The sequence below is a fragment of the Lygodium microphyllum genome, chromosome 23 (assembly GCF_053477565.2).
Source record: "Lygodium microphyllum isolate KBCC chromosome 23, Lygodium_microphyllum_v1.1.10, whole genome shotgun sequence".
NCBI lineage: Eukaryota > Viridiplantae > Streptophyta > Polypodiopsida > Schizaeales > Lygodiaceae > Lygodium > Lygodium microphyllum.
Window position 1 is genome coordinate 9,069,345 of NC_141157.1, and position 15,475 is coordinate 9,084,819.

A 15,475-nucleotide genomic window follows, 5' to 3' on the forward strand; every position below is an offset into this window, starting at 1 on the left:
AAAGGCAGTGCACACTTTCACTTGTATGACTTGATATGGTGCTTGTGAACTGGAACTCCAGCACATCAAGGTTTGACTTGCACACAAATGGATTAATGCCTTGAAGTGTGGGCTAGATTTGCTAGAATAGACAATTACAATCAACAAGATGGCATGACCATCTAAAGTTTGTACATGGTACATATGTAGGCTAAAAGTTTAGAACACACATATCTTTGCATAGAAAGCTTATATGAGGAATGTAGCACTATTTTTGAAAGGTGCTCGAAAAGAGCTTTTACATGATATTGATATTGGATGGTGCAAAAGGAGTATGCAATGGTAGTTAGTCACAACAATGTGACCTTTGGTAGAGGAGTAGGGTTGGCATAGGAGGAAGTGGTGGAGGTCGAGGGGAAGGAGGCGTGGTTGATGGACCTGAAATGCAGATCTAGGCTGGTGGGAGGCTTCAACTTGTTTCTCTGCACTTATTATAATGACTAGTAGAAGGCACATGCTAGTATATGTGATGACCAATAATGGTTCTAGCCTCTCTCTCTCCCCCCAAGTGATTTAATTTGATACTTAAGTGAAGGAGTGTGAATATATAGGCCTTTGGGTGTCACCCTACATAATAAATTGTGCCAAAATGAGCCATCTAGCTGCCCATAAAGGGCCATACGAAAGGACAAATAAAGTACTCTAAAAACCATGAAATGTATATTGCTTATACCCTCTCTTAGATGACGGGTGATCAATGCAATAAAACATAAGTGACGGATTATATAAGCCCTTAGGGACCATCACCATGTTTGATATTGCATTATGGGTTTGCCAAAGACTTGTAATATCATATAATTTACAACAATGATAAAGAAGGCACCCAGGATACTCCAACATTCATGTTAGTTTAGTTTCAAATGCACCTCATAGCAAGCACTTGAGTTGATGTCGATAATACTCAAACCACCTTGATAACAGAAAGTGGAAACAACATAACAATTGCTTGCCACAAATAGCCTTGTAGAAGCACATCATGATTCATGACCATGGATTATGCTTCTATGCTAGCTGGTTAAAGGGATCCCTTGACATTGGAATAGACTAGGAGCACTATGTCACTTAGTGTTAAAGCCTCCCATCATGGACTTGAAATATATGCGATCTTCAAGATTTGTTAGTTGTGAGACTAAGTGATGTATATAGAAAGCCTCCTCAAGGTCCACTACATCATATAGAAGTATAGTAAGCATAAGCATACCCAACCTCCACTTCCACAATCCCTCTTTGGCCTAGGCATACATGAGGAGCACCATTCTGCGACTATAGAATAGGAGTATTCTAGCTTCGTGCCAAGGCATGCATTGAAGGAGAATAAGTGTCATTGTCAAGAAGATTGGAAATGTCCATTATTTGTGGTATCCTCAAGCAATCCAAGCACTAGTCTAGCCTAGACAATGAGAAATGCCATAGGAGACGGCCTCCCTCTTTGCCATGGGGACCTTCATGATAGAAAAAATTGAAAAGGCATCACCATTCAAGATGGACCAAAGACTCGGGAGTTAAAGCTCGATATGTCAGCCATTTGTTCATCAACTGAATAGAGTGAGCCATGCCACTAACAAACTGTCAGAGATCATAGCCTGTTTTCAGGCAGGCAGCAGCAGGCAGCAGCTGCACAGTCCAGCTGCACAGTCGGACTGTGCAGTCGGACTGCCACGTGGCAGTCCGACTGCCTGCAGCTGATTTTTATCAGGCTGCGCCCTATTCTGGCGCCCCATCCTAGGCAGATTTTCGCCTATTTATTGCTGACGTTTTCAGCAGTCTGGCATTCATTCTCTGTCGCAGATTACAGACCGGTGCCGTGCAGATCTCTGTCTCTGTTCGCAGATTTCAGACAGCAGACAGTGCAGACTGCAGCAGACTTCGAGGTGGACAGCAGGTCGCATCGTCGAGGTGGAGACACGCAGTCCAGCGCACTGCGCCCGTGTATATCTTTGTATTCAGCATTCTTTATACAGCAGATCTTCAGTGTACACTGTCTCTTTCTCTCCCTTCTCTCTCTGCGTTCTCTCTCTCTCAGTCCTACGCTTCCGCACCGCTGCACTCTGACATGGTATCAGAGCAGTGTTTGAGGGCTGACTGAGCGCAGAATCAACCTGAAGAGGAGTTTCCATCGCGACACAAATTTGCGTTTTTTGCGTTTAAGGGCAGACAGGAGGGCTGCGCCTTGGAACAAGGCTGAAACGAGTGTGGGCGCACAGGAAAGGAGTACAGGTGGTGGATTTGCTGCTGTTTACTGCTGTTTGACGCGGAGAAAGTTTGAGTTTTCAACCTAAAAGTGCAGGTTTTGCTTTTTCATCGCCTCCGGCGGGTGAAGAAGCTTCGGGACGCAGAAGAGCCTTAGCAGGCTGAGTTTACCCAGTTAGAGGGGGCTGCTTTTGCGTATGAGAAGGCATTGCAGGTGAAGATGTCTACAGAGATGGACTTGGAGTTCCAGGCGATTATGGACCGGAAGGTGCCTGTCCTACCGGCTCTTCCTACAGATCAGAAGCTCGACGGCGACAACTACCGCATTTGGCGCGTTATGATGTTGGCCATTCTGGAGTCCTATGATTTGGCGGAGTTGGTACAGGAAGATATTGACCGGCCCTCGGTAAGAGATGAGTCCAAACTCTCTTCCGATGCTCGTGCGGAGTTGGCCAGGGCCCAGTCTCATTGGGACAAACTGAATGCCAGGATTCGATCCTTTCTCTTTCTATCATGCACTACAGCCGTGATCGCTCACATCGAGCACTTGACGGTGGCTCGTGAGATATGGCTGGAGCTTGATCAAATGTACAATCGGATGACCCTGATGAAGAGGGTTTCTTTGGAGGTACAGATGCGGACCTTGTCCGTCAATAAGTCTTCTTCGCTAAGGGAACACATTAACAAGCTAAGGCAACTACAGATGCAGGTTCAGAATGCGGGGAAGCCGATCTCCTCCGAAGACATGGCGATTACACTTTTGTCCCAGTTGCCGCCACGATTCGGTACATTTTACTCTGCCCTTATTGCTTCGGGACGAGAGTCTACTCTTCGGTGGGAGGAGTTGGTTCCTATGGTCTTGGACCAAGAGGAACAGTTAAAGGGACAGAATGCTTCCAAGACGGAGGCGTTGACAGGTCAAGCCTCTCAGAAGAAGGGGAAGGACCAAAAGAAGAAGAAGGGGGATAACAAGTCCAAGAAGGACAAGGAGAAGGACAAGGACAAAGACTCCACATGCCATATTTGTGGAAAGACTGGCCATTGGAAGAAGGATTGCCCTGACAAAGACTCGAAGGACACCAAGAAGAAGGAAACCAAGGATTCTGGAGCGGTGGCTGCACCCTCATCAGCTGCATTTCTACACTTAGTCGTCATTGAGGACGCTTCACCGAATGCTTCTGATGCTGCGATGGCGGCTTCCCAATCTCGAGAGTGGATTATTGATAGTGGTGCCTCACGGCACATGACTCCTTCATCAGATGGTGTTGCCCAGCTGCGACCTTCGCGTGGGCAGGTTCTCATTGGAGACACCTCTTCTGTTTCTATTGCAGGTCGGGGTAAGATGCAGCTTATTCCGGATGGACGAGGTGGCACCCATACCTCAGAGGTTTTGCATGTACCAGGATTGGGGTACCATCTCCTTTCAGTCCATAAGATTTGCTCCCTTGGTCTTCTGGTGGAGTTTGACAGTTCTACAGTGCGAGTCCTTGATCGTGAATCGAGGAAGGTTCTATCATCTGGATATGAGGAGAACGGCGCTTACAAACTGAAGTCTTCCACTGCCCTCTCTACTCTTCTTCTTACCTCACAGTCACAGTCTGAATTATGGCATGCTAGGTTTGGTCACCTGAACTATGACTATCTTCGGAAGGCGTCACGGGGACAGCTTGTTCGAGGGTTGCCGGATATAGTGGTGAGCCAGCAGCCATGTGTCTCCTGCATAAGGGGGAAGCAGCATCGGGATGCCATTCCCCACACCGCTTCGCGGCGGTCTACTTCACCGATGGAGTTAGTATCTACGGATCTATGTGGCCCTATGAGGAATGAGTCCCTGCGTGGGAGCTCGTACTTCATGCTGATCGTGGATGACTATAGCAGGATGACATGGGCCAACTTTTTGGCACTAAAATCAGAAGCTTTCTCGCACTTCAAGGATTGGCTTCTCTTTGAGGAGAACCGATCAGGCCGGAAGTTGAAGACCTTGCGATCCGACAAGGGAGATGAATTTGTCTCTAATGAATTTGCTCGGTTTTATGCAGATAGAGGAATTCACCAGGAGTTTGCCAATACGAATACTCCACAAGAAAATGGTATTCTCGAACGGAAGAACCGCAGTGTGATCGAGATGGCGCGCACCATGATGGAGCACCGACAGACCCCCCAGGTTCTGTGGGCCGAGGCTGTGGCTACTGCAGTCCACATCCTTAACCGATCTCCTACTTCGGCCGTGGAAGGGATGACTCCATTTGAGGCGTATTTTGGAACGAAGCCAGATGTTTCTTACTTTCGGGTCTTTGGGTGTGATGCCTATGTTCACATTCCCAAAGCTCACCGTGACAAATTCGAAGCGGCTTCCCGCAAACAGGTATTTGTTGGCTACAGCTCCCAGTCCCAAGGCTACCGACTCTATGATCCCGTCAAGCGGGATGTGTATACTAGCCGTGATGTGTGGTTTGTGGAGGTTCCGGCTTCTTCAACGGGTGAGGAGCATCCCGTTCTTGGAGATCCAGGGGAGAGTTTGGCTCCTTCTACAGTTCCATTGGAGCCTGTGCCGTTTGATTATGATTCTGTTTCTGACACAGAGTCTACTGTTCCACCGGATCCTTCTGAGGAGTTACCACCGGTGGACATTCCAGAGTCTTCTACTGATGGAGAACGACGAGGGGAGGTTTGGCCTCCTCCTCGCTGGGCCTGTGACACAATCCGTGATTCAGGGATCGAGGGGGTTCCTGAGGAGTGGGGACCGCAGGATGGTCCGCGGCGGTCACGGAGGCACCAGGCGCATTCTTCGGAGCTTGTGTGCTCCAATTATTGTTTGATGTCCCGAGTTATGCAGGATCGAGAGCCCACCTCCGTGAAGGAGGCTTTACAGTCCGCCCCATGGAAGAAAGCTATGGAAGCTGAGTTGGAGGCTATTGAGAGGAATGGCACTTGGTCACTTGTGCCACGCCCCCCGACGAAGAAGGTGATTGGAGTCAAGTGGGTCTTCAAGACCAAATATCTCAGTGATGGTACTTTGGATAAGCACAAGGCTCGCCTTGTTGCCAAGGGTTTTGCCCAGCGCCCAGGGATTGACTGTCATGATACCTTTGCCCCTACAGCTCGTATGGCAACCATAAGAGCTGTTCTTGCTTTGGCTGGCCATAGGAGATGGCCTGTTTATCAGCTGGATGTGAAGTCGGCCTTCCTGAATGGTGATTTGAAGGAGGAGATCTACGTTGAGCAGCCTCCTGGCTTTGGTTCTTCAGATGGGAGAGTCTACAGGTTGAAGAAGGCCCTGTATGGTCTCAAGCAGGCCCCGCGAGCTTGGAACGAGAAGATTGATTCGTTCCTCCAGACTCAGTTGGGATATCGGCGGTCCAAGGCCGATCCGCAGCTGTATGTTCACACTTCCGAGGATGGTTGTGTGCTGTTTGTATTATATGTTGATGATTTGATTGTCACAGGTGATGATGCACAGCAGGTCCAGGAGACAAAGTCAGCTTTACATCGGACGTTCGAGATGACGGATTTGGGGCTACTCCATTTCTTTTTAGGACATGAGATTTTTCAGTCTCAGAAGGGGATCTTTCTCTCCCAACAGAGATATGTTCAGGAGCTCTTGGTGTCTTTTGAGATGGAAGATTGTCGGGCCCTCTCTACTCCTATGGATCCGAACTGGAAGGCCACTTCCCACTCAGCTTCTCCTTTGGCGGATGCTTCCCGCTATCGACAGTTGATAGGGTCTTTGATTTGGCTTCTCAACACCAGGGTTGATCTATGTTTTGCTATTGGGCTCTTGGCAGGGTTCATGAGTGAACCTAAGACGGTGCATTGGCAGGTTGCTCAGAGGATACTTCGGTATCTGAGGGGGACGTCTGATTTGGGGATTCATTACCCCGCAGGGACAGATGGGTCAGATCTTGTACTTGCAGGTTGGAGCGACTCGGATTGGGCCGGTGACGTGGACCACAGGCGGTCTACAACAGGTTACTGCTTTACTTTGGGTGCAGGTGTTATTTCATGGAGTAGCAAGAAGCAGCCCACGGTAGCCCTTTCGTCTACTGAGGCGGAGTATCGGGCCGCGTCTTCCACCACATGCGAGGTTGTGTGGCTTCGGAGACTGTTGGAGGAGCTTGGGTGCCCCCAGACTCGTCCTACATTGTTGCGATGTGACAATGAGAGTTGCATTGCCTTGGCAAGGAATCCTGTTTTTCATGCCCGGACGAAGCACATTGAGATCCAGTACCACTTCATCCGAGAAAAGCTTTTGGATGAGACCATCACTGTGGAGTATTGCAAGACGGAGGATAATCTTGCGGATTTGTTTACGAAGGCGCTTCCTCAGGCTCTACTTCGGCAACATTCCAGATTCCTCAGGCTTCTGCCCTGTCTTGGCTCTGAGAGGGGGTGTCAGAGATCATAGCCTGTTTTCAGGCAGGCAGCAGCAGGCAGCAGCTGCACAGTCCAGCTGCACAGTCGGACTGTGCAGTCGGACTGCCACGTGGCAGTCCGACTGCCTGCAGCTGATTTTTATCAGGCTGCGCCCTATTCTGGCGCCCCATCCTAGGCAGATTTTCGCCTATTTATTGCTGACGTTTTCAGCAGTCTGGCATTCATTCTCTGTCGCAGATTACAGACCGGTGCCGTGCAGATCTCTGTCTTTGTTCGCAGATTTCAGACAGCAGACAGTGCAGACTGCAGCAGACTTCGAGGTGGACAGCAGGTCGCATCGTCGAGGTGGAGACACGCAGTCCAGCGCACTGCGCCCGTGTATATCTTTGTATTCAGCATTCTTTATACAGCAGATCTTCAGTGTACACTGTCTCTTTCTCTCCCTTCTCTCTCTGCGTTCTCTCTCTCTCAGTCCTACGCTTCCGCACCGCTGCACTCTGACACAAACTTGGTTGACCCTTTGCACTTATCACCACTATTTATCTGTTTGTGTGACCACCATTGAAAGAACATAACACCATCATATTGCGAAGCATAGAAGTGTTGTGACCAATGCCACTAGAGAATGGTCACTAAGGAACTTCAATGAATAGACACCATCATATTGCGAAGCATAGAAATGTTGTGACCAATGCCACTAGAAAATGCTCACTAAGGAACTTCAATGAATAGGCATGCCGAAAACCACAATCCATTGAGAAAGTCTCGCAAAGCAGTTGAGATGTAGATTGGATCCACAATGCTGGGAACACGGTCCAAGTAGAAGGTGAAGAACTTGCAGCTAAAGAGAACCATATCCCAAGCATACTCCAAGCTTGAAGAGTGCCTCAGAGGAACAAGGTTAAGCCATGATGAAAGAATTATTAGCCCACTAGATAGATTAGTCATGAGAGAAACATTAAATAACATATGAGTCAACAGTTCACACGTAGTTCAATCAGTTCAAACATTGTTCAATCACAGTCAAAAGAACACAGATTGACACAACAGTGATGTGAGTACTGATGGAGCACAACGACAAACACACTAGACCCCTCGTAATCTGGAAATGCAAAACACGAGTGATTAGATCAGACCAACAAAAAATGCAGGTTTACCACAGTCAGCGGAAGATTGAGCTCGAAGCACAATGTCGAGAAGGGCTTACCATGTAAAACAGTAGGCGACAGTAGCAGCAGTCCTCATGACAGTAGGACAGCCCAAAATGCAGGGTTTCCAGAAATCTGGAGCAGGAAAACAGGTCGTCCAGCTCAGTAAACAGGCTGTCCACAGTAGCTGGGAGAGAAAAGGTAAGGTGCAGCAGCTCAAACAGCAGTTAAACTCAGCAATTTGAGGCCTGTAATCAGTGCAAAGACAGCAACAACACTATTGGAATTGAAGATTCTAACTATCTGATATGATGTGAGGATGCGGAAAGAAATGGAGGTGAGAAACCATGCAGCATGAACACTGAGTGAATGAATAGTGAGGGAAGAACACAAAACTTAAAAGAGTGAATGATGACTGGGCAATGGAATCCATGACTCAAAGCCTAAGAATGATCAGTACAAACCACATGGGTACCAGCACCACCCTAGAGAATAATAGGTCAGACCAAAATGAGCTACCCGGCTGCCCCTAAAGGCACCCTATTAAAGGCCAAATAAAGGGCCCTAAAACCCATGACATGTACAAGCTTATGCATGGTTTTTCTTCACACTTTGGCTGATAAACCTTTCATGGTTCCTGGGTCATTATAATCCAATACCTGCTTTTCTGCAGGAATAAAGCCTGCTGTTTATTATATACAGTACTAAGTTTATATCTATAGTCTCATTGAGCTTTGAGTTGAAAACCTAATTTTGTTTGCTACAATGTGCTTCAAAGGTAGTCTTGTCTGTCTCTGTGTACACTATATGCTGGATATTCTAATATCAGTCCAATGATGCTACTTAAAGATCAGTATCTACTTAAAGATTAGTATAATTTGAATGAGTTTTTAACAGCTTCAAAGGTATTCCTTTTGTCTGACTGGATGGAGATATTTATATACATTTGTTAATGCTGGGTACAGATTAAGGCAGTATGGCTTGAGTGAGTTGAAGGTTGATGGTGATGGGAATTGCCAGGTAATCTATTTTTAGTTTTATGTGTGCAGCCACAATGTTCTGCTGTTTACTTCCTTTTTTCCACCTCGACTTCCGAGACCGGATGTGATTAGGTGTACATTTGGTTTACCCATGCAATATTATTGTACTATTACAGTTTCCTGTTTCAAGTTTCAGATTGATAAGGATAATCATGGTGAGAGAGAGTATTTGAAACTTTACTTTGCATATGTGCTTTGTTTTTGCTCTGTTTTGTGAATTGTCAGTGTTTTTGTACAATCACTACAACATGCTAACAGTAGCCTGATGGACAGAAAAAGAGGTGCCAATGGAGGTAGTCTTAAACTGAAATTGTCTTCTAGGACTACTGAATGGAGTTCTACTCTCAGAAAGTGCCATGATGCAATTTCTTTCTTAAGTTTATACATCTGTGAGAGACATTTTTAGTGGACCCTCGTGAGGTAGGCTTAACTATTACAGTCTCTGTTAAAGGGTGTTGGATTAAATCCTAATCAGATCCAGTCAGCGAACAAAACCCATATGGACAGCTAAGAAAATAGCCTAGATCAAAGACACATGCTGGATCATGAAGGGTCCACATGTGGATGTTATCGACGTACATTTCATGTCTGTACAGGCTCAAAGTCTAAGCACATTTCATTTCTGAGGTGGTGCACATTTAATGCTGGCTGACCTGTTTTTTTGGCATTTAATGATGCTGGCTCGCCTGATTATTTGGATGTATAATTCCAGCCTATTTATTGGCTGCCTTTCCTCCATCTCACATTTCATTTGGTACGAGCATATTGCATCCTGTTGAAGAGAGAGAGAGATCAGGAGCACTCTGCTGGTTGCCCACAGCCCATGCCTTTGTACACACTCTTGTGTCCTTGCTATGTGGAATCTGTTTCCCAAGTACATTATCATTGAGTTCATGTATTCTTGTTCTTCTATTCCATTCTTTGCATTTACAACAGCTCTATATTTTTGCTTTGGTTGCTCCACGCCATGTGACACGGTACTTGAGCTCAAGTGTCTTGGTTGTGCTGCTGTTCTCTAGTATCGATTGCTGGTCTTGTGGCTCTTCTTGACTGCTCCAAGCTCCAAACCTTGCTTTTTTCTGCTGTCCTGATCTGGCTGGCCTGGGAGCCTCTTCTGCAATTGGGTGGCAATGTACAGCTGCTGGGCCTCTTGCTTAATTGTGTCTTCAGTGCTGGATCCTATGTTTTTAGTGCTGCAACTTGTGTTTTGATCTGCCCAACCATTGTATTTCATCTACAACTGATGTTTTCATCATTTTTATAGTCTTTTTTCTTTTTCTTTTTTGTAGTCACTTGCCAGGCCATGCAGATAAATCTAGAGCCATTGGTATTTCACCAGTCATACACATTTGTTAACCCTCAAATGAACAAGCTGGAAAATTCGGAAAACCTAAAGTGGAGGACAAGGCCAAGGCAAAAGTGGAATGGAAGACGAAGGCACGCCGAGAAAAATATGGAAACACAAGAAGTGCAGAAAAGTCCTAAATCAAGGAAAAATATGCACAAGAAAAAGCGCAAGTTAATACTTTTGTAAAAGAGCGCAAGGTGCATTATGATTTATTTTAAGAGCACCGGGCTCTCACTCGTGCAATTTGTAAAGGTAAAAAGCGCAAGTTAATACTTTTGTAAAAGAGCGTAATGTGCATCATGATTTATTTTAAGAGCACCGGGCTCTCACCCGTGCAATTTGTAAAGGTAAATGGGCGGTAGGAAGGACACTATGAAGATAGGAGGACAATGGGAAAAATGGCCTAGGTTACGGCTAACCATGTAAAAACGAGATAAGGGGATGACCGCCCAAAAGGGAGTTAGGGTTTTGTATATAAAGTTGAAAAGTGAATGAGAAGCTCATTCTTGTGTGTGGCCAAAAGTAGCTCTCTTCTTTTTCTTTTTCTTTTTTTTCTTCTTTTTCTTGCTTGCTTTAGCTTGTGCGTGAGAGAGGGAGTGTGAGTGTGTGAGGGCGAGGGACTGTGGTGGAGAAGCTTTCCATTTTCTCCTCTCTTCTTCTCTTCTTTTCTCTTCTTTTATCTTGTCTTGCTCACGGCAATGGAGCTTAGAGCGTGGAGCTTGAGGATGGAGCTTGCACTTGGATCGTAGAGCTACCAGAGTGCTCGGGAGAGAAGGTAACTTGATCGGGGATGGAGGTAAGCTCACTACACGCGTAGAGATGGATAGCACGTCGGCTATGTAAGAGGTAGCCATTAGTACTCGGCTTGGAACGCTTGAAGCAATAAAAGGTCCGCGCGTCTCGGCGGTTGATCGTCTCTACAACATTGGTGTGTGAGCTATCGAGCTCATTAAATAGCTATATTTATCTCTTTTATGTATTTTCAGTCTGATTTTAATATTAAAGGGAAGGTTGACATGCGTTGGTTTTTGTGCCTTCATTAACTACACTCACTTCACATATTGTTGGTCTCCCTTGTCTTCCATCTAAAGTGCTTTCTCTTGCTTGAACCATTGAACTGTTGGTGTTGGGCTTATTAATGTAATTCCGAGGTATTTTCTCTATCACCCCCTACTTATCTTTTGTGTATATCATCTAAATGGCTGCTCCATATTGCAACACTGATGAGAAGCTTAAAGGCCCTCACTATCTAACTTGGAGTGTTGTGATGAAAGCATGGTTTGTGCAAAGTGTCTTTGGTACATTGTTTTTGGATCTATCTCATGCTCCCGAAAGCTCTCTCCTCTTTCACTTCATTGGGACAAAGATAATTTTGAGAAAGTAGTTCTAAATTGGGACATTGACGATGCCAATGCATATTCAATGCTTCTTTGATGTATCTCGAAGAAAGTTGTCCTTGTGGTAACCTCTTGTGGAACATCTACTGAGGTGTGGAAGAAGCTTCATCTTATAAAGCTCTATTGACGATGAGAGCTATGACCGTCTATGGTCATTGCAAAATATATTCATTTTGAGGCAATTGTTGCAATTCGATCATTCATTCATTGAGTGACACAGATGGAGGATCAGCTTCACAACATTCAATTCACTCTTCGTGAAGCCCATCCTGGGGGGATTGTTCTTTTATGGTGTTGCAAATGCCTTATGAGCTTAGACATCGAATGCACTTGTCAATTTGCAACCCATCATTGATGCTACTCGAATATGAGTTTGCTTTATGACTTTAAGGAAGGTTTCCATCTCATCGTGACGGCTATCCTTCGGTGCTTTGATTGCTTCCAAGAGGAATGACATGGTAGAAGATGAAGAAAGGTTGATGCTAACATTGTCGTAAGATGTGGCACCTCTGCAAGGATTGCAAAAAGCTAGTGACATTCCAGAAAAAGGAGAAGAAGGGCAAGGACTCCTCGGACTCTTCTCATCATCCTTGGATTCTAACTCTGATTTTCACTATATTACAAAGGCTACAATGGCCCTGGAATCATTCTTCGAGCCCTAGTGCTATTGCAATCCTCATGACTCTCCTCTAGAGAGTGTGAGTGGGTGGTGGTGATGGTAAGGTATTCGAGCCTTACTCATATGTACGAGTAGACATTGAGCGTGGCTTTCTTTGTACATTGATGAAGTTCAGTAGATTTAAATCTTGGAGCTCATTTAGGTTTCAAGGAAAGAAGTTGATTGATGTAGTAGCAGCAAAGACTGGCTTTGCTATTCTATTTGGACAGGTTGATGAGGTTGACCACCTCTTTGATTTGGGAGAACTTGCAACATTTGAGACGATTGACAATCCAGTTTCTTCATCTCTGCTAGGCCAAGTGTCAGGTTTGTACAATCTGTCAAGAGGACATGTATTTTTGAAACCTCACTTAACATGTAGATAAATTTTTAATCACATGGTTAAGTAAATGTTGCATATGTGAGGTGTAACTAGGGCTAGAGTAAATTTATGAGCTCGAGACCCGAGGAAATCATAGAATGTCAAAGGCAAAAGTTGCTATAAGTTATGCTATACTGGTACTTGGTGGTATTTGGTGCCAGTTGTTGGCCTAGGTAATTCATTTGGCTATAAGTGTCAGTTGTGGTGACTCTAGGGAAGTGGTGTTTAATGGTACCTATCGCCAATTCAATAGTCAAAGATGGCACAGAGACACTCAGGAATGGAAGTTGCCTAGCCAATTGAATTATTGGCCTGCTAGATTATTTTTTAGGGCACTAAAATAATCATCAAATTAAATTTCAGTATTTAAAGACTGAAAATTAATATTTAATTATGGATAATGCTGAAAAAACCATTTGGAAAGGTTGCCACTTGTCAAAAATGCCAATGCAAGATTAAAAAACGTTTTTAGAGACTGGAGAGAGGCATTTTTAGTGTATTCAGCTTGCAAGAGAGGGGAAGGAGAGATAGGGAAACAGTAGTAAATGACTTTCTTTCTTCAGTTCTTTGTATCTACAAGCTGTTGAGATAGGGCAGCAGTAGTAAATGATAGATTTTTTTCAGTTCTTTGCGAAGAAAGTTTGAATTTTCTCTCTCCTCAGCATTCTCTGTCATCTCCCAGCCTTTCTACAACCTTGCTCTGAAGATTACAGCATTGAGATCACCAGAGGCTGAGGAATTTCAGATTTATCTGCTATAAACCCTAATTTGCAATAGAAATTAGGTTTTAGCAACAACCTCGGGAAGCGTGCAAAAAATTGGAAGCTCCAAGACTTGGATTCAAGAGGATTGAAGCTGTCTTTAACCTATTCAAGTGGAGGGACTAGCAAATAAGTGAATTTGGGGCATTTTTCATCTCCATGAAAGCGGGTGAAGGCCAATTGATTGCCCGAATCAAGGGGCAGATCAGATTGAAGACTTGTTGGTCCTTTTGGAGAGCAAGGGGAGTTGGAATACCGAAAGGGATTGAGAGAATCCCATTGTATATCAACTTCTTTTGCGATTAAGTTAAATAAATACCGAAAGGAGTGCGAGTTTTGGGGCCAACAGGGTATCCAATGTCCAATATTATATGGTAAAGTAAGCATTTCAGTTTTGTGAATTTGTTAATTGCTGTAAATAGTGCTTAATTAGGTTATTTACCACCCTATCTGAGGAGGAAGGTTGGTTACATGGTTCCATTGTCTACTCAATCCCTTGTCCGAGGCACCTGATTGCAAGCCAAAGCTTTGTGCTAGTGCTGATTTTTAATCTCAGCTGAGAAATTACAACAATATGTCTTCATACATTGAGATGGACTCAGGCAGTGATAATGTCTCTCAATATGAACCTTCACGTGGGAATGAAGGAAATGTAATGCCTGACCTTAAACAAGGCTCAGACCATGGACAACAAGCTGAAAATGTTGCTGTTGGGCAAGATGCACGGCCTTTAGGGCATCAAGAGGCTGATGACCAGCAAGGTGAAGAGGAATTTGATGACCAGTACAAGAAAATCGGATGAGAACAACAATAAATCTCTTTGCTGAATTGACAAAGGATTCTTAATTTACCCCATTTTTGAATGCTCCAAAGAAGGACAACAAAGGCAAGAAGAAGAAGACGTCTTCTACATCTTGGAGATAGCAAGATGCATCGAAGATATTGCCAAACCCTTCATTTGAAGCTCCCAAAGATGCTAATGAAATAAATTAATTGGTACCTATGGGGCAAGGAATGCAAATGCAAGGCCATCACGGAAGTGCCAATCCAATGGATTTTGGACAAGGACGTGAAAATTTGATGCTTTGCTTATGTTTAATTGACATTTGATTAAAGGATTAATCAAATGTGCAATTAAAAGATGCACATGTGTTGTACATGTGAGGTGCAAGCTACTTTCTCACAATTGAAGCCCGAAGGACCCTGTGAAAAAGATAGGTGTCAAAGGCAAAAGTTGTAACAAGTTACACTTGTTAGATTCTAGGTGAATTTTGGTGTCAGTTCGCCCCTAGGACCATTAATTGGCCATTAAGTGTCAGTGGTGACACTAGGGACTAGGCATTAATTAATGGATTAATGTTTGTCCAAGGGTCAATTAATGCATGGGACCAATTTGGGTTGCAAATGGCCTAGCCAATTAATTTTTGGATGGGCAAGGTCAATTTTCTGGGCATGGATTAAGGGCTGAATTAATTTTCAGAATTAATTAATTTTGAAAATTAATTAAATGACTGGAAGTCGCTGAAAATGGATTAAGAAAGCTGCCACTTGGCAAAACTTTGCCATGCAAGTGGGGGAAAGGCTAAATAGGGCTGAATGGAGAGGGAAATCTCGTTTTTTCATTTTGGAGCTGTTGGAAAGAGATGTTGGACTGTTGCTGCCAGCTTTTGGGGCCAATTCGCAACCATTGGAGACCATTTTGGTGATGGAGATTGCATATTCTTGACCTTGGGAAGCTGGCAATTGTTGCTGATGCACTTTCTCGTGAAGATCAGTCTCTGATGCTCCTATTGTTGTTGGTGCATTTGTTTGGGGTTGGTACAGCAAGGCAGCTACTGATTTTGATCAGTTCTTCGCGATAAATCTCAAAATTTTCTCTCTCTACAGCATTCTCTCATCTCCTTCAGCCTACGCTCAGTCATTCTCAGCAATTCTCAGCCATTCGGAGGAGATCTCAGCCATTTTTGGTGGGCTGATCTGTAATTTCTTCAGTAAACCCTAATTCACAGCAGAAATTAGGGTTTAGCAGCCACCTTGGGATCCGTGCCAGAGATTGACAGCTCAAGGGATTGAAATCAGCAACTGATAATTTAAGATTATCAAGGGATTTTAGGAGCCAGCCCATCCCGAATTGATTT

The 15,475-nt window shown here is 44.6% G+C and overlaps 1 protein-coding gene across 6 annotated transcripts in view; it reads left to right on the top strand.

The window, feature by feature from the left end:
• LOC148015862 (OVARIAN TUMOR DOMAIN-containing deubiquitinating enzyme 12-like) overlaps nucleotides 1-15,475 on the top strand; it is a 73,857-nt gene that overhangs the window by 3,821 nt on the left and 54,561 nt on the right. For all 6 annotated transcript variants that reach the window (XR_015688014.1, XM_087663589.1, XM_087663588.1 and 3 more), the window contains one exon: nucleotides 8,717-8,771. Coding sequence is in view for 5 of the 6 variants with exons in the window: in XM_087663589.1 (XP_087519715.1) it covers nucleotides 8,717-8,771 (55 nt within the window). In the remaining variant the exon portion in view is untranslated. The remainder of the gene's footprint in view (nucleotides 1-8,716; nucleotides 8,772-15,475) is intronic.